This window comes from Podarcis muralis, chromosome 8 (genome assembly GCF_964188315.1).
Source record: "Podarcis muralis chromosome 8, rPodMur119.hap1.1, whole genome shotgun sequence".
Taxonomy (NCBI): domain Eukaryota; kingdom Metazoa; phylum Chordata; class Lepidosauria; order Squamata; family Lacertidae; genus Podarcis; species Podarcis muralis.
The window spans coordinates 56,873,352-56,901,236 of NC_135662.1; the positions used below are offsets into that span (position 1 = coordinate 56,873,352).

The following is a 27,885-nucleotide window of genomic DNA, read 5'->3' on the forward strand; positions in this document are numbered from 1 at the left end:
TTGTAACCAACCTTGTTAAAGATGAGCCTGTGTCTTTTTGAACGGGGCATTGTAGTTCTTGACATAGTGTTTTTTCTTCTTCTAAGGTCTTGACTCTGTTCACATACAGTATGTAGTTCTAGGGCCAATTTATACAATACCGTACTTACTTCTGTTGGCATCCTGCACGACAGCTCTAATCTTTACAAGGCTCTGGCTGCATGCTCTGGACTCTGCCAACACAGTGTGGCCAGATGGCTTTTTTAGTGTAATGCGCAGAAGCTGCATACTCATGGGCTAGGAACCTTTTGAACCATTATGCCTGCCGTATAAAATCAAATGCCAACATGGCCAGATGCTTTTTGGCAGCCTGTACATGGGAGCCTGTCACATTTACATCCTGTTAACTGCCCTTTTAGCAGCCATGTCAGGTGGGCAGGGTAACATTACCCACCTATTCCAGGGAGATGGAGAACCGAGAGACAATATGGGAGTAGGCCATTGAGGTCATGGCTGGGGGGGGTGGTAATTTCCAGACTGTAGATCATGTTCTTAACCACTAAACTAGATCAGCTCTCATTTTTGTGAGAAGGGCCATAGCTGAATGAGAAAGTCCCAGGTTAAATTGCTGGCATCTCCTTTAACTGAGCCAGACCACTGGTCCATCGAGCTTGTATTGTCTACAGTCACGGGGTGTGGCTTTTAGCTAGGAGTCCTTGCCTGGCTTATTCCAGGTAAACAATACCAAGCTGATATAAGATAAATCTGTAGTTTGACTCATCTAAATCTTCATTGGCTTCCATTGGCTTCAATACAGCAAAAAGAGAGGCTACCGACAGATGTTTGTACATAAATAATACCTGTTCTAGCTTACAAGAAATAAAGGCTAGATGCAAGGTTGTGTAGAACCACAGGTGTTCATATCCCTAATTGGCTTAAATGCTTGGACCCAATTGGACAGGGGGTGGGAGTGACTGGCCATATAAAAGCTCGGAATGGGGCATGATGGAGGAGGCCGCAGTGGCCACAGACCACCAACAGGGCAGGCCGATACATCACCAGAGAAAGGTGTAGAATCGGGTGAATTGCCTTATTTGTTCGCAGACTGAAGAAGCAATGCCTGGTGTTGATCACACATACAAAAACAGTGGCATTGCTCATCCATTCCACAGAGCTATGAGGAGGAGAGATTGGGAGACGGTGGAGGGGTTGAGGAGAAATGTGGATACTACCATATGAAAAATGAAGCACATACTGCATTTTATCTAACACAAATCCTATCTGTGATTATCCTTCGTTTCACCTTTCCCTCCCTAATGCCTTCATTTTTTTTTGCATGGAAACTGTGGACACTTCAAAAATTAAATTACTAATGATATGAATAATTGCAGTAGAGGATGTTGGTTTCTCACAAAGTCCACTTGAATTAACTGATACAAAGTTGGAAGAGATGTTGGTTGCTTTCACTCTTTTTCTCTTTATTAGTTTAGGAGTGGTACAGTTAGTCTGCATATTTGCATTTTCAGGAAAGTTCAACTTATAGGAGTTCTACAGGATAAACAGGAAGAGCAATCCTAGACGGGCAGGGCAGGGCAGGGCAGGGCGGAGAGGGGCGGAGAGGGTAGCAGATCTGTTGCCACACTCCAGGCCATGCCAGCTTGGAAAGGTCCACCCTCCCTTTATTGTCACTACATTGGCTCTAGAACAGCGGTTCTCAACCTGTGAGTCCCCAGATGTTGTTGGACTGCAACTCCCATCATCCCTGAGCTCTGGCCTTGCTAGCTTGGGGTGATGGGAGTTATAGTTCAACAACATGTGGGGACCCACAGGTTGGGAAAGGCTGCTCTAGAAGAATCGTGAGGCTTAGCATCCAGCGAATCAATGCTTGGCTTTCCTCCACCTCCATAACTCCCTATTTCTGGGCCCTACTCTGGTTGTCATTAGCAGGAAAACTCCCAGCAGTAGCTTTCTACCTGGTCCACTTTCCAGGGCTACAGCAAGTTCTTCCAAAAAGCCAGAGTCTACAACCATTCTGCCCTGCCAATACAGGTTGGTGGAGGTCAATGAACCAGTGTCTCAGCCATTGCCCTCAACTCCCTCAAGCAGCAAAGCTCAAGAGTACAGCTGGCCCATCCATGAGGCAAGTGAGGTGACTGCCTCGGGCATCAGGACCCACAAGGGCAGCAGATCTGGCCTCCAAGGAATGCCTCATCTGCTGCTGCCTCTGCTGTCACAGTAAGAGTGACAGCTGCAGCACCCTCCTTGTGGACTGCATCTGCCCCCTACTTGGCCACCCTTCCAATGTCACCTCTGCAGCAGCCTCTTGATGAATAGGAGGTACTGCTGATCTCCTCCCACCCTTGTTCCCAATTTGAATCTTTATTCCCCCCTCTTGTTCCTGATGTAGATCTTCACTCACTACTTCTTCCTTGCCATTTTGTGGTTCACCTCAGGTGCCAAAATGTCTTGGGCTGGCCCTGCTCAGGAGTTTAGGATTGGTCTCAAAGTTCACTAAACAGAGGCTGTGGCAACGGTGTCATGTGGCTATTCCGATTACTGTGGAAATAATCCCAATGCCTTTCCGTGCTTTGAAACACAGTTTCTACCATGGCTTTGTTGAATGTTGCTTGACCAGTTTGTAAAAGAAGAAGAAATATCACTAATACCAGTTTTGCTGCATGCTTTTAATTGAAAATGCCTGTTTGGCTTTTCAGAGCAAAATGTCCTGCTGTCAAATGGCAATTTAAACGTTTTTAGGGCTGCCTTGCAAAAAAGAACACCCCAAAACTTCATTGCTTCCTAGTTTTCAGTTTGTTTTGCACACTCCTCTGGCTGGAGTAGAAATCATGGACGAGAACTCAAAGAGCCAGTTACTGTACTTTCAGCATGCTTTGTGAACAATTCTGCCAATTGCGACTGCAGTTATATAATACACATGCATTTCAGAGTATGCGGCTATGATTTCAATCAAACCTTATATGGTATATGGGTTTGCTGAGTGTACACCAGTGATTGACACAGTGAACATTGTAAAAGGTGAAAGTGGGATGTGTCTCTGTAAACATGACAGGCTAAGCACTGGGAACCTGTTTTTCCCCCTGACAGATCCCTTCTATATATCTGTTGCATATGAACAAGTACATGTCTCCACTTGGCTGACACAGTGTTCACCACGGTATGCAGTGATGTACGTGCCAGTGTGGTGTAGAGGTTAGAGTACTGGACTCAGGTCTGAGAGATCTGTGGATATGTGTGGCACTGTGTATGTGTGTGGAGATTGCAATCCAGCCATTGAAAACACTGGGCGCTATGCCATTGATTTCTGTGGAAGGTGGGTAAAAAACTTAAGAGTGCTGTTGGATAAGGTAGTCCAGCATTCTATTCACTTTAGCCAATCAAATGCCCACAAGCAGGGCATGAGCATGAAAGCACTCTCTCACCCCATCACTATGCAGTTCACACAAACTTCTAACCTTAATCCTTAGAATTACAATTTTGTTTTTAAGTGTTGTTGAAATACGTCAACTTCAACACTCCTTAGTTCTTTCCAAATCACCATTTGATTTGTCTGATTTTTCTCCCCATTCATTTTCAGGCATCCATTGCAAAATGTTATGGTTATGATTCAATATTTCCTCGTACTTACCCTTCTCCAAATATTTACAGAAATGAAGCTTTTAAATGGAGCTCCTTACTCTGTCTCTTCAAACGACAGTCTACTGTTAAATAAACCAAGCTTCCTCTTGGCAGGAAGATGTCTGACTATTTTAGAGTATGCACACAATTAAATTTCTGTATTAAAAATAGCAGAAGTTGACTGAACGCTACCTCATTATGGCCATGGAGATATAGATATAGATATAGATTATAGATATAGATATAGATGATATAGATACAGATACAGATACAGATACAGATACAGATACAGATATCTATATATCTGTATCTGTATCTGTATATAGATATAGATATAAAATCAAAGCTGCTGCTTGCCTTTCTCCCACCCCAACCCCTGCCCTGCCCTGCCACAGAATCAGACACAGGATGTCCCCCCCCCCCATCTGTCTACATGTACATAGGTATATTGTATGAATTAGTAACACCCGTGACTAGTTCCCAAAGATGAACTGCCATCTGGATAACGAAACCTTGAACTTCATGGGTCACATAGCACATGTATGCAGAAAGGGTAATGGCACATATTAGTGGAACCGCAAGCAGCCCAGAGAAGCTTCAGAATGGTGGCCTTAATCCACATCAAACTGAAGCCAATGGCAAAACTCCCATTGATTTTAATGGCTGTGAACTGTACCGTATGTCCTTCTAACTTCTTGTGTATAATAAAAAATACACATTCTTTCCAGACACTGCAAAGCTTGCAGTGTGGGGTGTTGGTGGGGGGAGCTGTTGGGGCACTTTTTGTCATTTTGTAGGATCTGGGCCTAGACTGCATTCTTTAACCAGCTGGTGCTGCTGCCTTTATTTAAGCATTTGTTGAGCATTAAATTCCGAGACATATTTATACTTGCACAAAGGCAACGTTCCAGTTTTGATGAAATATGCTTTCATTATTTCTATGTGTGGTAATGTTAGCGCAGTAGTTGAGTTCACACCCAGGAAGCCAGCATCTGCTGCTTCAGCCGAGTTCTACAAAACTCCCGTAAATTACTCATCAGTCTTTCTCGTCACCTTCTTCATCTGGAATCATAAAAAGCACGCATGTAATTCTCCTCTTGTCTCTAGTACAAAGCTTTTCCAATTCAAAATGAGAGTTCTGACTGGAGTCCAGATGTTTTTGCAATATCTAAATGGAGAGAAATGAAACTATATGTTGACATCATGTTGGCTGTGTCTGTTATACCCCCACCCGCCTATATCTCTCTTCCCTTCCTTTCCTCAATACCTTTGTTAAATATATCAATTGCTTACTCCTTTTCTGAGCACTTTTCGTGACCATATTGTAAAAGGTGCTCTATTTTTACTTCTCAAATGTAAGAAGGTTTTGTCAGGGATGGGGAACCAGCAGCCCTTCAGAGGCTATTGGACTGCAGCTCCCATTACCCTGACCATTGGCTATGGTGGCTGGAACAACAACTGGAAGCGCCCCCCCTCCCTGGTAAAAGTTTCCAGTGTCTGGGATTGGTCACGACTTCCAAGTTCAAATTCTTAACTAGGATCAGGAAAGAATTCCCAGGTGTACTTACAGTTTATTCTGATTGCCTGCACAGGCTGCTTCACAACTTTGTCTGCTGGCAGTTTTCGTGTGTAGGGAGATTTGGATAAGCTTTTTAGAAACCCCCCCCCTCCAAAAAATACCCACAGGTAAACCATGTTGACCACTTTGGCATAGTAAGGATTTGGTGTGGCTTGCTATCATCTAAGAGGCAGACTCTGCTTCGGCATTGTGTAGTAATCCAGTAATAATGGAATGAATTTAAGAAGGTGCAATGGAGTGGAAATAAATACTGAAATGGGGAGAAAAGGATGGGAAGCAATAATCAATGAATCTGATAAGGTGCAATGGGAGAATGCAATGGAAATTAATAGACTAGGGTGTGTTTTTTTTAGCTTTTCTCTTCCCCTCTGTCCCTGACCCATACGGCCCCCAGAAGGTTGGCCAGTATGAATCTGTGCTGGAAAAGATTCCTCATTCCTAAAGTAGTGGGTCTGCAGAGAGAGACCGTAGCAGCCTGTCTGTTCAGCCCTACTGCCTTCACCTCCTTGGCGGAAAAACATCCTTTCATAATAATAATAATAATAATAATAATAATAATAATTTATTATTTATACCCCGCCCATATGGCTGAGTTTCCCCAGCCACTCTGGGCGGCTCCCAATCAAGTGTTAAAAACAGTACAGCGTTACATATTAAAAACTTCCCTGAACAGGGCTGCCTTCAGATGTCTTCTGAATGTCGGGTAATTGTTTATCTCTTTGACATCTGATGGGAGGGCGTTCCACAGGGCGGGCGCCACTACCGAGAAGGCCCTCTGTCTGGTTCCCTGTAGCCTCACTTCTCACAATGAGGGAACCACCAGAAGGCCCTTGGCGCTGGATCTCATGGGGGCTGTTGATTTCCTGCCCACATGGCCACTTCCTTCTAGTTCAGCTTCCTCCCTTGCCTGATGATTATAGGGTTGCCATATTTTGAAGAGCAAAAAAGAGGACACATTTGTCGACTTCTGCTTTTAACTATGGATTGCTGTGATGATTCTCATTTTACATACCCATGAGAAAGAGGACATGTCCTGGGAAAAAGAGGACATATGGCAACCCTACATATGAAGTCGCCAGTGTATCAACTGGATTGGTTTGTTTCCATCCTTTAGTGACAGAGGGGACCCCTCTCATAGACAAAGGGAGATCTCAACATAATGGCCTTTTGAAAGTCTTGCGTGGGTGGATCCAAGCCAAATTAAAAACTAGTATTTCCAGAGGGATGCTCTTGACATTATGTTGCAGCAAAAGGAAGGATTCTTGTGACACTTTTAAGGCTAACAAATGTATTGTGATGTACAGTGATCATCAGATACACCTGATGAAGTGGACTCTAGTCCATGAAGGCTCAGCCCACAATTCAGATTTCCTCAACCTGGAATCCTCTAGATGTTTTGGAATACAACTCCCATTTCCCCCAACATTCTGACTTGCTGGTTGAGGCTGATGCGAGTTGGAGAAAGCTGGTATATTAAAGTTAGCCTTTAAGGTGTCACAGGGCTCCTGCTGTTAAAAACTAAAGCAGATCTTCTGGTACAAACAAGCATCTAAAGTATTATTTGTGGTAGGAAATGCAGTCTGCCGAACTATCCACTAACCATTTAAAGTCCCATTCCTTAACCACTGTTCATTAATCCCTCCGTGAAGCCTGTCCCCCCCACCCCCATTCCTTCTCACTAGTACTCTGCACTTGTGATAAAGAAAGTGCAGCATATAGAGTTTTCTGTAATGTTCAACTGGGAGTCCCCCTCCACCAGAACGCCTTGACTCAACTACGGAATCTTTTGGACATGATCCAGAAGCCAGTTTGATGGAAGGGCTTCAGCTCAAGTGTTTCAGTCAAACTGGGTCAATCTGTCAATCAATGGATTAAGCTGTCAAACCTTTCCCGGCACACCAAGCTTCTTCAGGTAGGAGTGAGTGTGGACTGCATCACATTCCAACTCTACAATATCTCTTTCCTCTTAAGGGACTGTTTGAAGGGGGGGGGGAGAGAATACATATCCTAAAATAGTGCCAAAATGCCATGTTGCAGAAAGGGGGTTTCTACAGTCTGAAATTCTTGTTAGTCTTGTTCAAGAAAAATGCTTCCACAGATGACATAAGAAGCACTTGAGTGCCACTTCAATGGATCTAATTGTGTGTGTTTGTGATGGGGTGGCTTCCTGATTCTGTCTTATAGGGAAGGAGGAACATTTTGGAACGAGAGATATGTTTCTGCTCCTGTGCTACAGCATAGACCTAAAGACAGAGAGTATGGTGCAAGACAGCAGCTGTAAATAGCATTCTGTTCTGGATAAGTGCCGAAATGCCTGGCAAGCTAGTCACTAAGTGCAAAACATCTCTGTTACTATAAATTTAATAATTCCTTACAACATAGTCATATTCTTGTACAAACTTCAGCTAGGCACAGACAACCTTTTCCTACATGGATATATATGATATATACAGATAGAAATGTTGTAAGTGTGTGAGCATGCACACATACACATACATGGATGTAGACTGCCTTACCTTTTCTCACATCACAGAGAGAACTATATTAAGAAACTATATTAAATAATCCAGATTGTAAAGGTAAAGGTAAAGGGACCCCTGACCGTTAGGTCCAGTCACGGACGACTCTGGGGGTGCGACGCTCATTTTGCTTTATTGGCCGAGGGAGCCGGCGTACAGCTTCCGGGTCATGTGGCCAGCATGACTAAGCCGCTTCTGGTGAACCAGAGCAGTGCACAGAAACACCATTTACCTTCCCGCCGGAGCGGTACCTATTTATCTACTTGCTGTGACGTGCTTTCAAACTGCTAGGTGGGCAGGAGCAGGGACTGAGCAACGGGAGCTCATCCCATCACGGAGATTCGAACTAACACAAAGCTAGACTGCTTGGGAGACTATGCACATTGGCTTTATAGCATTGCGTAAGGAAGTGGATACAAGATATGAGCCTCCTTGCTCATATATTTTTTAATGCAGACAATCTGTCATTTTTATTTAAATTTACAAACAAGCCATGTGAAACAGTATAATTTAACACGAGTCTTGGGGGGGGGGGGGTTTGTTGGCGGAAGCACTCACTTTCCGGATAGTTCAGTGGTGAGAGAAACTAATGATCCCAATTCTATCGCCTCAGTTCCTGCCATTAAAAAAAACCTCCCCCAATTATATTTTTATTTCAGGATTGGTGCCTGAAGTTTTGTTGTTCAGGCCTGTGCTATTAGGAGAGCAGAGAGATAGGGTTTTTTTGGGGGCGAGGGGGTTCTTTTTAACTAGGTTTGTCCAAACTACACTATATTTCTCTTTCCATTGCACTGTGCTGTCATAGAGTGAATGGGGAACCTCCTAACCAACTTTATTTTGCTCCCAGCCAGCACCTGCCTGCCTGCCTGCCTTCTTACTTGCAATCCAAGCAGGGGATGGACCTGCCTGTTAGCTTCCTCCTCCTTTGTCTCTGCCTGTCAATGGCTCTCCTTACCTTCTGCTCTGTTGGTCCTCATGGACACCAGCCACCAATAAATTGTTCTTCCCTTTATAATAAAGAAAGGTAGGCATGGGGGTAGCAATCTGGGAAATGTTCTTCACTTTCCAGAATAATAATAATAATAATAATAATAATAATAATAATAATAATAATAATAATTTATTATTTGTACCCCGCCCATCTGGCTGGGTTTCCCCAGCCACTCTGGGCGGCTTCCATAAAAACCAAAGATACAGTAAAATATCACAGATTAAAAACTTCCCTGAACAGGGCTGCCTTAAGATGCCTTCTGAATGTCAGGTAGTTATTTATCGCTTTGACATCTGATGGGAGGGCGTTCCACAGGGCGGGCGCCACTACCGAGAAGGGCCTCTGCCTGGTTCCCTGTAACTTGGCTTCTCGCAATGAGGGAACCGCCAGAAGGCCCTCGGTGCTGGACCTCAGCGTCCGGGCAGAACGATGGGGGTGGAGACGCTCCTTCAGGTATACTGGGCCGAGGCCGTTTAGGGCTTTAAAGGTCAACACCAGCACTTTGAATTGTGCTCGGAAACGTACTGGGAGCCAATGTAGGTCTTTCAAGACCGGTGTTATGTGGTCTCGGCGGCCGCCCCCAGTCACCAGTCTAGCTGCCGCATTCTGGATTAGTTGTAGTTTCCGAGTCACCTTCAAAGGTAGCCCCACGTAGAGCGCATTGCAGTAGTCCAAGCGGGAGATAACTAGAGCATGCACCACTCTGGCGAGACAGTCCGCGGGCAGGTAGGGTCTCAGCCTGTGTACCAGGTGGAGTTGGTAGACAGCTGCCCTGGATACAGAATTGACCTGCGCCTCCATGGACAGCTGTGAGTCCAAAATGACTCCCAGGCTGCGCACCTGGTCCTTCAGGGGCACAGTTACCCCATTCAGGACCAGGGAGTCCTCCACACGAGCCCGCCCCCTGTCTCCCAAAAACAGTACTTCTGTCTTGTCAGGATTCAACCTCAATCCATTAGCCACCATCCATCCTCCAACCGCCTCCAGGCACTCACACAGGACCTTCACTGCCTTCACTGGTTCTGATTTAAAAGAGAGGTAGAGCTGGGTATCATCTGCATATTGATGAACACCCAGTCCAAACCCCCTGATGATCTCTCCCAGCGGCTTCATATAGATGTTAAAAAGCATGGGGGAGAGGACAGAACCCTGAGGCACCCCACAAGTGAGGGCCCAGGGGTCTGAACACTCATCCCCCACCACCACTTTCTGAACACGGCCCAGAAGTTCCTTTGACTTTTCCACAATTGTTCTTCCACACAGTGAGCACAAACCAGTGGAAATGTCTCTTGCATGTGACCCACAGGAGTTGTTCAGGCTCACAATGTCTTGTGGGGTTCCTGTTAATTTCGAGGGAGGTTGTGCAGTACCTGTTCCTCTGGGCTTCAGCTCACTGTCCAACATCATTTGAGGCTCAAGAAGATGTATGGAGAGAGGTTTGTTTTATTTTGATTTGGATGAGGTTCTACTCCAAATCCCCAGCCTAGCATGTAGAATAGTCAGGTTTACTCTCAACTGAGAAATGATTTTGCATTCCTCTTTCCCAGACAGGATGTGACTGAATTGAGTAAACTTGCAATTGTAATTTTTTTTTGGGGGGGGGGGCACTTGAAGATGGTGTAACTGCCATATCCAAAGCCTTACTAGGTTGTCACTCTTTGAGTAGAAATGAGGTCAGAGGTGCTCAGTAAATGGAATATTTGGAAGGCAGAATGATTAAAAAGCACGGATTTGCTGAGGCAACTGCAGAGAGTTGCATTGAAGAACTCACAAATAGCAGGAGTGCCAAGCAGTTGTCCAAACATTGTACACTGAAGGACTGGGGCTCAGGGTATTACCAATTAGACCTATGAATGGGTTCCCTTATCTACAAAATACCATCATCTCTGCTTTTCATTGTAAATGATTAGATTGCATAATAAAATGAATGACTAACCAGGCCTGTATCTAATTCTTCATTTCACTGGGATTTTAAATATTTTTGGATTAGGCATATTCATTTGAGTTGCCGAGTTTGGCCTGTGGCTTCACAGTATGGTGAGATAAGTTTCTTAAGATCCTCCATATTAGAAATACTGTTGTGCAGGAAAGGTGGGTCATCTATGGGTGACCTTACACTTGGAAAACTTTATTTGCAATCTGATGCACACTTAACCTGCATGTAAGCCCCACCGAAATTCTGTGGGACTTAGACATACAGTGCAATGCTAAATATCATCTATGGCTGAGCATAGATTGTCCTGATATCCTACCTATAACCAAAAGAGCTCTGGTGAGGGAAGAAAAGCCAGATACTGGGGGTTTTTTTGGCTTGATTTTTGTTTACAATAATGTTTATCAGCACGGATTTGGCAGAGCCGTATATTGTTAGACATATATATTTGAAAAACTGCATCCACAAAAATGCATCCTTTAATTCTTGTCCTGAAGTTGTCGAGAATGTTCTGTGTCAGTAGTGTTCAGTTGCAGTGGGGCTGACAGTGGCACTTTAGCCTTGGGACCATGTTACAGAAAGAAAAGGATAAAAATAGGGTCTGTGACACATGGTTCCCATGCTGCCAGCCAGGAACAGTATTCCAGAGCATGCGTGGAAAATATGCACATGTGCATGTGTGTGCGCACATTTTTTCCTAATAATTTGGAATGCTAATTTCCCCCCTTCCTGTTTTTACGGTTAACATGCATATCTGTTTCTTTACCTGCCTGTGTCCAGCTGACAGGGAGCCGAGAGAAGCAGCTCCGTTTCCTTGGTCCAAACTTTTATCTGCAGCAACTCTGTAAAATACAACTTCAAATATTTAGCAAGACACAAACTTTTTTGTGTAGATGGCCCTTCCGGAGCAAAAGTTGACTCCATTCTGTCTACTTTTAAAAAGCTGGTACAGCTACATCCTTCGCTTAGCTAATGGAAATAGGTGCATGATCTAAAATTAGGCAAGCGCTGAATATGTCCTTTCAAAATGTTAATCCTTGCATCATGTTTTATTGCCATGGATGGCATAGTGAGGCTTGGGTGACATAATGTAAACAGCAAATAATGCAATTCAGTTGATGGAATCGAAAAGGAAATGACAGCTTTGGGACAGCAACACCTGTGTTTTTGTATTGGGGGCTAGACCCTACGTTTTGACCCAGGCTGTCCCCTGCACAGTGCATGTTAGAAGGGGAAATATGGTTTGTGTTTGCAGTAAGAACCATCCATCACAAAGAGACGCAAAATTTTGTTGTGTGTGCATGTGTGCAGTTTTATTCAACTTGTTTATTTTCCTCTTGTCTGGACCTGACATAAGTGGGTGACTAAGTACACAATACATTTGTCAGCAAACATCTGGCTTGAATAATCACCCTGAGGAATTGCAATATCTGTTTTCAAATTCAAAACAAGCAGAATGAGAGGGAGCGTGGCAACAAATGTCTGAGAAAAATGAGTCCATAAATTGCTGCAGTTTTCTTAGGCGAGAACCTAACACTTTAACTGCTCAGTATTTTGCACTGCAGCGCAAAGGCAGCAGGAATCCAGGAACAGCTACTGGGCTGTTCCACAGGACTTCATCACTGGTGCAAGATGCCTTTGCTTCTGTGGTGGAAGCCAGCATTGTGCCGGACATCTGCAGTCATTGGCAACACTGAATTGTTATTGGCAGGAAAAGTCCCATGTAGGACTCCAGAAGGACCAAGGCCTCTTGCATTATCAGTCCATGGTGCCCTAAGGACCCTGGAAAAGACTCCATTCCTTCATGCTGTCATTACATTGTGCTGGTGAAAATATGTTAGGAACTGACTGCTGTGGCAGAACCAAACAGATCAGCCCCGCTTGCCTTACCTGAAATTCTGATCAAGTGAAAATCAGGGGCAGTATCTGCCTGCTTGTCTTTGGTGGGAGACACATATCAGTTTGGGAATTGATCGCTGCCATAGGGCAAAGTGGGTTTTCAGTTCCCTGCTGCTTTTTGTGATGTAAGTAGGCCGACTATCAATAGTAGGTGATGTAATTGTGACCTAATGGTGTTGTCTCAATTACTCTGGATTCCACCACAAGCTGCAACGTGAAGTGAAGCAACGTGATGGTGAGACCTCCAAGTTGTGCCTCAGAGTGTAAAGCTGTTTTTTAAAACCTACCTGTGGATCAGTGCTATAAATCTTGATCAGAAAATGTAACTTTGCATCCTAGAACTGCTGATCACAACTCCAGGCAGCAAATTAGAAGCAAGGTGTTAATGTGCAGTAATAGTTTAGGTCCTGCTACTAGCTTTTGAGTTGAGTTAGCATATATAGACCAAGACACCTGTCTAGAGCAAGACTTTGGTGAAATCTCAGGACTCCTTTTATCCTATAAGTGTAATGCTTGGCTGGGCGCCCTGTTCTATGAGGTTTGCAGAAGTTAATTAAACCAATATTGCTTTCATTTTAATCTTTCCCGTAATAAGTTGATGCCTGCTTCCAGATAAGGCGCTGCTCACGTATGCGTTGATATGCAAATCATTTCAAGAGGAATGAAGCTATCAAGTCCCATCCATTAGCAGGGTGAAGCTGACAGAAAAATCTGGGACAGACAAAACAATCTACTTGTAGCTTCCTTGTTTGGCTGCAGTAATGCAAATAAGCTATAAACAAGACACCAGCTCAAGCTACACACCCTCAATGGGGCATTTTGTATGTACCATCTGAGATTTCTGATGACTTCCCGACAGGGCCAGTCCTACCATTAGCAAAATGAGGTGGCCACATCAGGAGGCAGATGCTGTTGGGTACGGTGTCAGATGTTAAGGACAGAACACGCACACCCTGTCCTGCACCCCGTAAACTACCCTGCTGCCCTTAGGAGTAAGGGAGAGCACTGCTGCTAGTGTTGGAGTAAACGTCCGTTGACAGGCTGGTTAGCTTCTGCGGGTGGAATGGATAGGGTGCCATCTTGTCCTTTGCCTCAGGCTGCAAAGTGTCTTGGCCTGGGCCTGCTTCCCGACAGTTCTTCCTGTAGTTGACAAAATAGGTGCCGCTGTGCGAATGAATCCCCACCCTGCCTAGATGAGCAAAAATTCTTCATTACACACTAGTATAACTATTCCCGTCCCTTCCCTTTCCACATTTTATTCTTTTAGCCATCAGTGGTAACTTTTCCTGTGAACCTTTTAACTACCAGAAACAGACATTGCCATGCCATGTTTCGGACACAGGGGAGAGCTGAACCAGTGAGCCACTTTTCAGTCTCCTTCCATATCCACCGGGTGTACTACGTAAGCACATTTGGCTTGCATTACTTCTGAGGTAGGGCTGAAGGCGCCTAATGTAGTGTTTCATAAAAAGGAGCCAATGATCAAACCCCCCCCCCCCCTCGCATCCTATCAGTCCCATGACTTCCAGCACGAAAAAAAGCTGGCAAATCAGTCGGGAGGAGTCTTTTATTTAGTGATCCTTTCTGCAATCTCCATGCAGCAATGTCTTTTTTTAAAATACGCCATCATTGACAAAACACTTCAGTGTTTTAAGGCTGGGTCTCACACAGGTTTCAGAAGGTCCACCTAGTTCTTTCTAAAGAACGTACATGCAAAGTCCAGAAAGGGAGAAGCTAATACGATGCACCCTTGTCTGTGCGGCTAGTCTTCCTTGCATGCTTCAGACACAGAATTGTAGTAGTGGTTTGCTTTTCAGCATCCCTCCTTTGTGCACCAGCTATTTTCTCCTGGCTAGCAAGGACAGTCTGGTGGACTCTGTGCCAGCAGCGGGGCTTCTGAGACCCTTTCCTCTAGAGCAGTCTCAGTGCTTCCCAGCAAGGCACTCCCAGATATCACTTCTGCCCCACATACCAAGCTGTATTCCCACTGAAGGCTTGTTTAAAGGAGTTTATCAGACTGAAACAAAGACTATCACTCCTTAACTTTCATTTAGCTTTAACAGCACATTTTGTGACCCCCCCTCTCTCTTTTTTTGCTAGCTAAGGCATTTCACAAGCGTACACGGAAGGAATGCCAATTGTGCCAGATATAATGGGCCTTGCGTGCGGCAGAAGGGCTCCCTTTGGCAGAGTTTTAGTGGTGTGCACATCAGAAGCTCTGCCTGGTGTGCAGCTTGCCAAGAGGTAGCCAGACACTAGCGCAGATTGAACTACTTAACTTGAGGTTTCCCCCCCTTCCCTGCCTCTTCCAATCCGCTGATTTGATTTGTTATATTTCAGCATCTTGTATGTCACCACTACAGAAACTACAGTCTGAACCCCTCCTCCCCTCTCTTTCTCTGATGAATCAGGTGTGCCAGAGCAGCAGGAGATGAGCTAAAACTGCTTCTCTTGACATCACTCTGTATATGCTGTGTGCTTATAGAATATGTATTTTAGGCCTAGGCACACTATAAAATATCATTCTACAAATATGCTCACTTATCGTAAAGGAGGCCTCAGTACCAGGGGCTGGAAAGAACTTGATTGCTCAGGCTCCTTAAATTGTGATGCTCACACGACCTCCTCAGCTATAAGAGCCAGCATGGTGTAGTGGTTAAGAGCGGGGGACTCGTAATCTGGTGAACTGGGTTCGATTCCCCGCTCCTCCACATGCAGCTGCTAGTCACACTTCTCTGAAGTCTCTCAGCCTCACTCACCTCACAGAGTGTTTGTTGTGGGGAAGGAAGGGAAAGGAGATTGTTAGCCTCTTTGAGACTCCTTAAGGGAAGTGAAAGGTGGGATATCAAGTCCAAACTCCTCCTCCTCCTCCTCCTGTTTGGATTCTCTCTCTCTCTCCCTTGCCCCCATTTCTGTGTGAGTACCTAGGCATATTATGTTGCCTCCTAGAGATTTGAGGGTGTCTTCTCCACGCCAACACACAATATTGACAGCAAAGGTGATGAAACTTAATCCTCCTGGTTTTCACTCTCCTGCTACTTATTTGCTTTTCCAGAGAAACAGAGACTCTCGCCGTTGCTGTTTTCTGTCGAAAATTGTTCCATGAAATGTATGAACCTGTGCTGCTCAAAGTCTGTCTGAAGTGCCTTAGGTCATCTACAATAATGATACATTCTCGGAGTGTACCTTTTTATTGTCCCTATATTATGTTACCACAAAAAAAGGAGTATGTGTACGTGTGAGGGGAGGGGGGAGGAGAGCTTAACACTTAGCACCTGTCACAAGTTTTCTCCTTAAATTAGACTCCCTTGCATATAAAAATTTAATAGATTCCTTGCAGTTTATGTGTACGGTGCTTATGCAGAGTTCTTTCTGTTCTCCTGCCAGCTACACGGTTACTTAGAAAGTGAACCGCTCACGCTACAGCTGTTCATCGGGACTGCAGACGACCGCCTGCTGAGACCCCATGCCTTCTACCAGGTTCACCGGATCACTGGGAAGACGGTCTCCACAACCAGCCACGAAACGATACTTTCCAACACCAAAGTTTTGGAAATCCCGCTTCTTCCCGAAAACAACATGAGAGCAATGTAAGGCACACATCCTCCCAGCACTTTTGGTGCTATGCGTTTTCCTCCTCTGCTTTTTGTCTTCTCCTTTCTCCCCCCTTTTTTAAAACTGAGTGCCAACTGTATGTAACTTACCCGCCCCTGGTACAGAATCCTGTACAATATCTTTCTCATTTGGAAAATTCCCCTAGCTTTTGTATGCGTGCTTTGCTCAGCAGCATTTTAATGCCTCAGTTAAAATTTACAAATATTTATTTAGGACAACTGATTGGTTGAAACTCTAGATAGAAAGCGACAATGTGCTTCTTTGCCATTTAAAATCTGAATATCAGTTACAGTGCCTCAAATATTTCCAGCCTCGGCTCCCGCTTTTAAGTTCCTAACACACCACCACCTTATTCCTGCAGGCTATTCTGCAATAAAGGACCTATTTGAATCTTTCCTACGAAGAAGAAAATAAGAGTGTGTTTGTGTATGTATGTATTTAGGAAAAAATTAGTCCAGGTCCTTTCTGAGGTTGCAGCTAAATGAGGCAAAAGGTTGGGTAAGTTTTTTTCAACTTCTTAATTTTAATTTTCAAAAAAAAGGGAGCCACAGGAGGTTGAAAACTAGAGCAAAGAATAGTTGTACATAGGAGAGAAACTTGGAACAGCTCATTCACGGTTCTTGAAACAATCTGCAAACTGAAATGCAGCTATCCGTCGAAATTCACACTTCTCTGAATTTTGCACTGTGGTTGTCCAACCAAAAATACGTACGGAATGCATTGCTTAGGGGAAGATGTAAGTAACCAACCATACCAACCGATTGTGGGGGAAGAAAAATGGCTGAATATGAAAAATATATATAGCCAGATCCCCACCTCCAATAGGGATGGACAAACTTGTCAATTTCATTTTCTCTTTTTTTTCAGTCTTAAATGCAGTTTGTCATATTTCTGGATTAGTTCGAGGTGTTTTTTAAGTCCTTATTTAAATCTTTCATCATTGTAGTGTACATCTGCCCAAATTATTCTTATGTAGTGTTACCTAATATACACATGTTGCTAACAATTTTACCTACCACAATGTACTTTTGCATGTTGTTTTCGTGAATGCTTGCATTTTTATGCACACTTTGCCTCCACGGGGGGAAAAAGGTAGTTAGCAGAGGAAATGATTTTGAGCGGGGAAAATGATAGGAGGGCAAATAATTGTGCCTCCTGCCAGTCCTTCATTGAAGATTGTAGCCTTTGCAGCTGTTTTTGGTAGTTTAAAAAAGTTGCAGAAAACATGCACACAACTTCATGGCATATATGTTTCAACCTGAAGCATTTGAACCAGGGATCGCCAATGTAGTGCCTTCCAGATATTGGGGTCTACAATTCCTGCAAGCTGTAGCCAGCATGGTCAGTGGTCAGGGATGATGACCTTGGTAGATAACAACAACACTTTGTTCTGCTTTTGTTGTAAAGAACTATTGTTTTGTCCCCCCAAACTGTCAGGCTTAGAGCAGCAGCAGCAGCTGACCAAAGTAGGGCTTGTATCTGATATCATGTCATCCCAGGTTAATTTACACTAGCTTAATTTATACCAGGGATGCGGGTGGCACTGTGGGTTAAACCACAGAGCCTAGGACTTGCCAATCAGAAGTTCAGCGGTTTGAATCCCCGCGACGGGGTGAGCTCCTGTTGCTCGGTCCCTGCTTCTGCCAACCTAGCAGTTCGAAACCACGTCAAAGTGCAAGTAGATAAATAGGTACCACTCCGGCGGGAAGGTAAACGGCGTTTCCGTGCGCTTCTCTGGTTCGCCAGAAGTGGCTTAGTCATGCTGGCCACATGACCTGGAAGCTCTATGCCGGCTCCCTCGACCAATAAAGCGAGATGAGCGTCGCAACCCCAGAGTCGGTCACGACTGGACCTAATGGTCAGGGGTCCCTTTCCCTTTCCCTTTAATTTATGCCAGGTTCTTGTGTATAAGATTGAGCCCTAATTCACTGTGGCTACAATCCTGTGCGTGCTCACCTGGGCATATTGGTTACAATGGGACTTAGTTCTTTGTTAATATACATGGGATTGCATTTTGACAGTTTGAAGCAAAAGGCCGGCTTGTATGTGCAAAGCCAAGCCTTTCCTTTGGAGAGTCACACACAAGATAATATGGGATCTCTCTTCTTTTTGAGCAATCCAACTAAGTGAATATGGAGATAAAGAACTCTCTCTCTTTCTTTCTTTCTTTCTTTCTTTCTTTCTTTCTTTCTTTCTTTCTTTCTTTCTCTCTCTTCTCCCTCGCTGTGCTCCTGCAAGATATCAGACCCTATAATTACAATGATGATTTGATTACCCAGATCTCAGTTAACCTGAAACGCTTAGGTCTTGCTATATCAATCTACGTAATGTGTCAGTTTAATTATGTGTAAATATCACAGCTGTTTACTTGAATGCCGAGACTAATAAAATGTTTTTGGTGTCTGCTAAGCCATTTAGATCAATGAGGCAATGCTACAAATATATTTATTGTAAGATCTTTCTCAGAAATTACGGTAGATTTATTCCACTGAGACCTGGAAAGAGAGGCTTTAACAGTGAAGCTCCATGATTGGAGAGTTTAATTTGCTGGGGTTTGCCTTATTAACCTGCCCCCCCCAAAATATTACATTTAAGAAGAGGATTTCATAGATATATATGGCAGGAAAAACCTCAGTGCTATGTGGGATACTCAATAGCTGAGTAGAATTAGCAATAAATAAATAAATAAATAAATTGGTGTTTCCCCTGCGGTTTGCCTTTTACAAGCATACAGTAAAAGTTTATTACAATATATCAGGGATATAGTATTGTTCTAATGGACTTTAGAATGGTATGTGTTTTAGGTCCCGTCCCAGTCATTTTTGGGCTTTGTAAGGGTTTTATCAATACTGTGCTGAATCCGGCAAAAGAGGGCCAGTGCCAGCTTCCTTGCATGGTCTTGAGCTGTGTAACATCTCTGGTTTGCTTGCAACACAGGAACAACATTGGGGGATTATGATGTCTGGCCCTGTGTCTAATTGGACATACTTGCCTGCCACCACAGCAGCTCATCTCATAGAATTCCACCCACCCACCCACTGAAAACCAAGACAGAGACAGCTCTGACCATTTTTGATATTTTATAGCAGGAGAGTTGTGCCAAATTCTAGTTGAAAATGTATGTGGAAACTGGCTTTCTTCCACTGAAGTCGGTGGCATGCAATCAATTTATACAAATGGAGCATATGGCCAGCCCTCTTCCCAGTTTACTGAAGTAAATTTACTCCTTTCTTGTCTTTGGCAAGCACGTAGCGTATTAGTCTTCCCCATAACTCGCGTCATAATGACAAACATAATGGCAGTTTGTTTATGCAGGTTGCGTGCTCCTTTTCTTGGTGCTAAAACTAAACGAAAGGGAGCAAGTTTTACCTGTTGAATTTTTGTGTGTCATGTAATAGTAATAGTAGTAGTAGTAGTAGTAGTAGTAGTAGTAAGGGCTGGTTGAGATATAAAGCCAAACCATTGGTTTGCATAATGAGAGCAAGCCTTCAGGAAGCCTTGGGGCCCACACACCCCTTCTTCATTTTCTGGAGCCAGATACTTCCCTCCTTCTTTCCTAGTCTGAGGTAAAACCATAGTTTGTTGCTTCATCCAAACCCTCAAAACCAGGGCTGGAAGCCAAGTTCAAACTATGGTTGTCTATCTTGGATTGGAAGACAAACACCCCCAAACCAGGAAAGAAATTGTTGCAAAAGGGAGGTGGAAATGTGCAACGTGGAGCATCTAGAAGACTAATTTTCATGGCATGTAATCATATTCTCTCTGAATCAGCCCATAGCCCCAGAGATAGAAAGATAATAAAAGAGGTGAAGTTGCTCTAATTTTACAAACTTATTTTATATCCTCCATTATAATAAAGACTGGTTGAGTGGATCTCTGAGCCAGAGTCTATAAATTTTCATGACAGTATTATATCCATCGTTATAATAAATTTTAATCAAACATTCCACTCAAGGTTCTTGTGTGTGTGTGTGTGTTTGACATTTATAAGGCTTGCTTATGTCTGTGAGCTGAGAACCTCACACTTAATATGGGCTTAACAATGGGATCAGGGTGAAGAAAAGCTATTCCCATTATTGTACTTTGCATTTAAGTCCTAATTCTGCAAATCATGTTTACAGTGAGGAAGAAAAATACTAACATACTCAGTGTAAAGCAAATGTCTAACTCAGGGATCTAAATTTCAGCATTAAGTCCCATTCATTTCCCTTAGTACGTTTGCTGAAGATGATACTCCAGAGTAAATGATGTTGGAGATTTTTCATCACCTCCCCCACCCCCAAGATTTCATTTCTTTAAGGTTTTCTTCAAAGCAAGATTGCTGTTAGCTGACTCTTCAAAAATATAGTACATTTACCTATCAAGGGGTCCATTAGTACCATGTGATGTGAGTGTTGTTGGCTCTCCATTCTGATATTCCTGCCCTCCCCACCTTTCTCCTCTCCTTTTTTTCATTCTTGTCATTTTCCTTCTCGGAAAATTCCTTGGAATTATGACTTCTGTTCTTAGATTCCATGGATTTTGAAATTATATCCAGTTGGGAGCTAGTGCTTCCCCGGAGCCAGGGATGGGGCAATCAGGCACTCTGGAGAGCCCCTCTAGAGGCAGGAGGGTGGTGGTGGCTGTGGCAAGCAAGTGGAGGGCTGTGGCAAGTGGGGAAGGGGCTAATCAACTGCTTTGACCACCACCTGAGGCAATTAACTCAGTTTAACCAATGCAGCAGTCGCCAACCTTTTAAAACACATGTCTGAGAGAGTGCTGTGGGTGCCAGTAACAACATGGCTGCCATGGGAGCATGGCATAACACAAAGTTACAGTGATGTCATGGTGAAGCTTTTCCCATAATTGTATCTCCATACTAGAAAAGGCTTAAACTGTTGAATTGCTGCCTGCCATACAGCTGCTAAAGGCTCAATAACCCTGTTTTCCCCTAGTGCCAATCCTAAACTAGAACCTAGGCTGCCATCCCATACTCACTTACCTAGGAGAAAGCCCCATTAAATACAAAGAGACTTACTTCTAAGTAGACATGTATGCCACTGTACTTTAAGTTAAGTATATAGTGAATTCTTAAGGTGTGCCTGAACACAGCAGAAGTCATGACTGAGCCTCTTTGCAAAGTTTCCACATTTTGCATTTGCCATTTTTGGGAGAAGCAATGGCTGTTTATAGTGGTACGATACTGCTTTAAAGCTGTAGTGCAGATGGGGCCTTAGAAAGGGAACAGCACATTTTGCTGCATAACTTTCTACCTAGAGGCTTCATTTTTCAAAATGAGAGCTCAGAGTCTGGGACTCCTACCTAATGGACAGCTTTTGGACTCGCTTGCTGGTACATATCAGTTTAGTGGTTTGGGAGCCTTTCCATGAAAAGGGAAACACTCTATCAGCTGCTGATTTAAACATCAATAGGAGTTTCCTATTTTCACCTGAGAAATGTTGGAAGGGATAGAACAGGACATTCCTATTTTCACTGGAGAAATGTTGGAGAGGATGTAACATTTCTTTTTCAAAATGGCACCTGGTTTAAACTTTATCCATAAATCTTAATCCTGAAGCTGTTTTTCTCTTCTTTTCTTACCCAATTGCTCAAAATTCCCCTACCCTTAAATAATTTTCAACATAACGGCCCTCCACTGGTGTCAGAGCAAGGAGTTACAGCATTAAGAGAACCATATTTTTTATTTTTCTTGTATGTTTTTTTCTATTGTGTGATTATGCTTATTCTTTTCTGTTTTTTTCTTTATGTATGTTGAAAATCTTGAATAAAAATCTTTATAAAAAAAAAGAGAACCATTCAGTAATAAATATTCGTGGAATGAAGTTTCAAAAACATCTCAGGATTCTTAACTGCAGTGCTAGGGACAGTATATTCCTGTTTGTCAGAGAAATGCCAGGAAGATTAATGATGTGGGTCCAACCCTGTTGACATCGATCATAGGGTTTTTGTTATTCCCTGGAGCTGGAGCCAAAACCCCCAGATTTCCATTGAGTTACTTCCAGAAGGTGAATGGAAGTGGGAAAAGAGCCCCATGATCCTTTCTGTGATATCCAAATGTCCCATAAAAGGGAAGGGATATCAGGTAGCAGTTGCCTAGCAACTCTGTAGGCCTCATGCTGCCATGTGGCGAATTAGCAAGCAGTGCTAAAATAAGAGTGGGGCCAATGGGCAACTCATGTTAGCTCCTTTCCAGAGGCGGCACTCTTGATAGTTTGGATAACTGATTTCTGGATTGATCCAAGGATGGATTAAGGCTCACTGTGCCTCCAGCTGTTTTTGGACTACAATTCCCATCATCCCTTGCCACTGGTCTTGCTAGTCAGGGATGATGGGAGTTGTAGTTCAAAAACAGCTGGAGGCACAAGGTTGGGAAACACTGGATTAAGCTATTGGGTAAGGACTTCCCGAGGGATTTTAATTCTGTGAATGGGAGCTATGTGGTACTTTTTCCTCAGTGAGACTATAATTCCCCTCCCGCCTCTCAAAAAAATAAAAAAAAATGTTGTTCTGGAAGCTTATGAAGACTGGTTTAAAAGTTTTATTTTTATTTGTTTATTTTTGGATAGCATTGACTGTGCTGGAATACTGAAACTCAGAAATTCAGATATAGAGCTGAGGAAAGGAGAAACTGACATTGGAAGGAAGAATACACGGGTTCGACTGGTCTTCCGGGTTCATATCCCCCAACCTAATGGGAGAACCCTTTCTCTACAAGTGGCATCCAACCCAATTGAGTGCTGTGAGTATAATCTCTCTCTCTCTCTCTCTCTCTCTCTGTGTGTGTGTGTGTGTGTGTTCATGTGCATGCTCAGCATCAATGTGTTCTGCTTTGTCTGTTCCATCCTTAAAATTCAGCCAGGACAAAGCATATTTCAGCCATTGCATCACTGAAACCAAAATTAAAATTATTTCCAGCAGAAATTGGCATATCTTGATTTAGGTAGGCTTGCTAGAAGGATCATGGTTTGAATATCAGGACGAAATCCTTCAGACCTCTGTGTATGTGTTTGTGCGTTCACAGTATTTGATTTGTACTTATAATAACGGTGCTTATTTCTCAATCTCATCAGCTCAAAGATCTGCTCAGGAGCTGCCTTTGGTAGAGAAGCAAAGTGCTGATAGCTATCATGTGATGGGTGGAAAGAAAATGATACTGAACGGACACAACTTTCTTCAAGACTCCAAAGTCATATTTGTGGAGAAAGCTCCAGGTATTTAAAACACTGGTCCTACAGATGAGTGCAGATCTGTGTTTGTGTGTTGCTGGTTGTATGTCATGACAAGTAAAAGTTACATGGGCCCCTATCCATTTTTTTTTTTAATGCAGACAGTTTTAGAAGTATGGAACCTGCAACCCTCAGGACGTAGCCTGATGCCTGGCTCCTATCAGCTGCAGCCAGTGCTCAGGGATAATAGAAGTTCTTAGTCCAACACCTCTAGGGTCACAGGCATCACACTACTGTTTTAGAGGCTTCCATAAGCGACACTAATAGCCTGAACCTAAACATGTTTGGAAGTAAGCCCCACTGACTTCAATGGGAAAGCCTAAAAATGCTATCCTTTCTTAAATGCATTTAAAAAAACCTAGAACCTAGTGAAAGAAGCAAACATGTGTTTGCAACTAACACGCAAACATCAGGATGTGTACCTACACAGAACATTTGGAGATTCATCTTCTCTGCTTCCATAATTAACATATCAGGGAATTTACATATCAGGGAAAGCACACTTGAATCCAAAGGGGCGCTAGCAGAAGGAGATTGGCCATCTCATCCCTTGCAACTGGCTCATGGATTTGGAAATCCTTCTCTTCCATTATAGACCACCCTATTAATGAGGAGAGGCATTTTTTAGGGGAACTGATGAGGAAGGGATAGATTCGCCAGCATCTGCCCAGCCCTTTGTTCACTGTGTGAATTCCAAAGTGTTAGTTGTGTGAGTCTGTTGGAAACAAAAAAACAACTGCGTCTTCTAGGATTTTAGAGACCGCAACTGCATCCACACAGCAGTTCATTCCATTTCCCCCAACATTCCCCTTACTGTTAATTTCCATGTATTAAATTTCAGCTTTCACACAATGTAGAAGCTACTTCTGGAACTTCAGTGAAAGATAGCTCAAGCTTAATGCTTGTCTCTGCATCATTTGAAAATGTACCCCCCCCATAAGCAAATAACGCAGGAGTGAGCACTTTGTTTAAAAACTGAAATGAATTAAATGTATTAATGGACATTTGGTGCTTCTGTGGGAGGTGGGTGGGATTGTGGGGGGTGGGTGGGGAAGAAAGTTGCAATTTTTGGCATCAGGTTTGGATCCATTTATTCTCTTGTGTAGAGACTGACCTGCTTGTCCTATATAAACAGATCATTGTTTCACGTAATGGCATATACGGTATTGCAGGGTGTATAGAGAAATAAGCCCCTGGCTATTCTGATTAGATCCTGTAATACTCTTCTTACCAGTGCAAGTAGGAAGTGGGGTTTGCACTATGGTTACCTGCAGAAGCTAGTGATGTATGAAGGAGAAATTCAGATACCACTTGTTGATCTCCCATGCTATATCTGTTTTGGCCCTTAGCCTATATTGTTAAAACAATAATAACCTTCTACTGATGAAACCTTTCTCAATGATGGGCGCCAGCGCAAATGATGTAATTGCACATAATGTTTATAACAATTGCTGGACAGAACTCTACAATCTGTAAAGGAGCTTCTGATGGTGTGTGGCTGATTTTATTATGTCCTAGTCAGAGGGAGTGTTATAGTTTCTTTCACAGATGATTTATTTCAATTCCCATTTTTTAAAATGAGGATTTGGGGTTTCTTGCTTCATTTATGTTTCTCATTTCATCCCCCCCCTCATTATTTTAATAATTAGTTGGCAAGGCGCACTACTGACAGCAAGCAAGCATTGAAAAACATTTCTCGTGGCGCACTGGGGAATTACATTCTCATTGTTGTAGTAAATGTAAGGGGTGTGCGAAGCTTTGTAAATTTAAGTAGGTGCTCATCTAGGAAGACCAACGCTGATCAAAACATGTCTGACAGCCGTGCGAAGACCAGGAACAAAATAAAACATATTACCATTGAAGAAGCCCACTTTTGTTGTCTGTCCTTTTATAACCTGTACTTCCTCTTCCTCTTCCGAGGTGCTGTAGAGTCCACTCTATATTAAGCTGCAAATGGCTGAGGGGATGAGGGAACATCTTTCTGGATCTGCCATTTTATTTCAAACCACTGGTGGGACTGGGGGTTAAGTAAATATAATTCAGAGTAAACCCGAGATCACAAGTGAGGCTAGAATAGATAGGGAGCTGAAGGCAGGGTCAGTGAAGGCGAGAGCAAAGGAGGAGTAGCTTTCCTTTTTAAATGCCTTCTTGTTTTAGAAAAGGTTTCCGTGGTGCTGGCACCAACGAGACATTCCACAGCTGCTTGCTGAAACCCCCTGAACTTTAAGCTGTCTCCTGAAATTCTCGCACTTAACGTCTCCCAGCCGTTCAAACGGAGGCTTTGATGGTCACGGCCGTTTAACCCTCGACATTCACCGAGTTCCAAAGAGATTGCTGTTTCGCTCTGCAATCTTCTGACTGTCCCTAACAGCACAATGCGCTTTTGCTGAGTAAGGCAGTCTCTGGCAACTGTCGCATCCAACTGCAGTACAGTTACCAAGATGCAAACTGACCGGGTCAGTCAAATGCCCTCTCGTAGACTCCCTTGCTGTCTTCCACGTGATCAATGCTGGGAGAAGTGAATAAAATACATAAAGTGGGTGCCTTCAAACTAGGAATCCAGCGGAGTGGGTTACATGGAGAAGAGCAGGAAGGGAGAGCTTTAGGTGTGACCTATTTTAGAACTGGCCATTAAATTCTGGATTCTGTGATTTCTTTGCCATCATGCCTCTGGGAGAATGTACTCAACATGTCTTTGAGCTTGTGCAATACATATATTTAACTTGGCCAGAATAGTTAGTGTTAACTTTTAAGACGTTGACATCTTTTGGAAGATTTGTCCTACGAAGAACTGCATTATTGCTCTTGAAACTCTCTCTCCGCTGAATGCTGTGAAAGAGATCTCCCGTAATAAAATAGTGAGATAAATCATGTCCTCCCTTAAAAGAGGGCACATGTTGCGGTGAGACCTGGAGACTGACCTCCTGGTTGTGGGTGGGTTAATTGGATAGCCACAACACCCGATTGGTAGGTCCCTCGTTGCTGGGTTTAATCTGGCCAATGAGGTGCAGTCTAAATGGATCAAGGGACCTATATATACCTATGCACGTGACCCAGAGCTTCCTCTTATGGGTCCTGCATCAGAACACCCACCCACCTCTCCCTATTTTTAGGGCATTTTTGCGATTGACCTTGCTATGCCATCGTGTGTCATCTGTCGTTGGGACACGGGCACGGCAGGATTTCCCCCCACTTGGCTGATTGGCCGTTGCCATTTGGGTTTCGCCTGCCACGTAGCAAATCATCACAACTTGTAAGGTTGCAGATAGGCACTGGTTCATGTGATAGGGATGGGAGAATGGTCTCGCCATCCCTATGTGAATCCAGGGACTCAACTTGGTTTGGTCAACCCCTGAGAGGGGGTTGTGCCTGTGCCTGAGTCCAGGGGAGCATCTGGGGCGTGAACAGAGTCTGTTGCTGGGCTTTTCACCTACCTCAGGTGTTCACCCCTGGCTTACCTATGCTGGTGCCCTGTGTCAGCACTTTCTGCAAGGGTGCAGGCAGCTAGTCAAACCACTCACTTTTCTGTAATCAATAAAGTTGTGGCCTAAATTCTGCCAAAAACCAAAACTAAAATTTGAGTCAAATGTGTGTTTATTTAGCGGGGAGGTCTCTGGGTCTGAACACTCAAATTGAAAAACAGTACAAAACTACACTTTCTGTGCAATCAGAAGTTGGTGGCAGTCAAAGTAAGTACTGAACTATTAGGATATTTTGAATTCAAGATTAAAGCTTTAAAATAGAGCTGGTATCCTTTCTTTTTTAAAAATGAAAACCTGTGATTGGGTGTGTAGGATACACTTTAATGTTGATTTTCATTGTGAAAAAATATAGCTGGATGCACAAAACAGTAAACTATTGACAAAAAAAAAAATACATTGGAAGCAGACCAGGAGAAAAGAATCCAGGCAGTTTTAAGAGAACACACACTACAATAAAAGCATGTGATCTGAAGTCCACGTATGGGGGAACTGGGGCTTCCCATTCTGACCAGGAGCATAAGAATTTGCTGTCAGACAGTGTAGTGGCTGGCTATAATGTTACTAGTATTGCAATTGTACGCATGATTAGGTTTCAGTAGGACTTACTCTCTGGTAAGTGTGTATAGGATTGCAGTCTAAAGGAAATATTAGAATTTAATGCATGCCTTTTAACATTGTAAATGGTTGACAACTCTATGCGTAGTGAGCAATTTCTTCTTTTACCAGTGTAGCTGATGGCATGGCTAATGGCAATGTAATATTATATTGTTGCATGCCACCCCTATCTACAAGCCGCGTATGGTGCCAGGGGGTTCCAGGTTTCCTTGGAACAAAGGACAGCAGAGATTGTGGTGTCTTTATGATATATGGTTTATACACATACACAACTTGAGCCTACAATGGAGGGCCTCAGAGCATTCACACTCCAAGAGGGTCTTGCTTCTTCCATAGCCACAGCCTTGGATTCCAGCAGAAATCAAGCAATGGCTCTGTCTCTCAGCTGCCCAGCCTGCAGCCAGCTTCTTG

General features: G+C 43.5%; 1 protein-coding gene across 3 annotated transcripts in view; it reads left to right on the forward strand.

Moving 5' to 3' along the window:
- NFATC1 (nuclear factor of activated T cells 1) overlaps positions 1-27,885 on the forward strand; it is a 131,853-nt gene that overhangs the window by 48,004 nt on the left and 55,964 nt on the right. For all 3 annotated transcript variants that reach the window (XM_028737511.2, XM_028737510.2, XM_028737512.2), the window contains exons 4-6: positions 15,924-16,126; positions 22,718-22,890; positions 23,222-23,362. In XM_028737511.2, the coding sequence (XP_028593344.2) occupies positions 15,924-16,126; positions 22,718-22,890; positions 23,222-23,362 (517 nt within the window). The remainder of the gene's footprint in view (positions 1-15,923; positions 16,127-22,717; positions 22,891-23,221; positions 23,363-27,885) is intronic.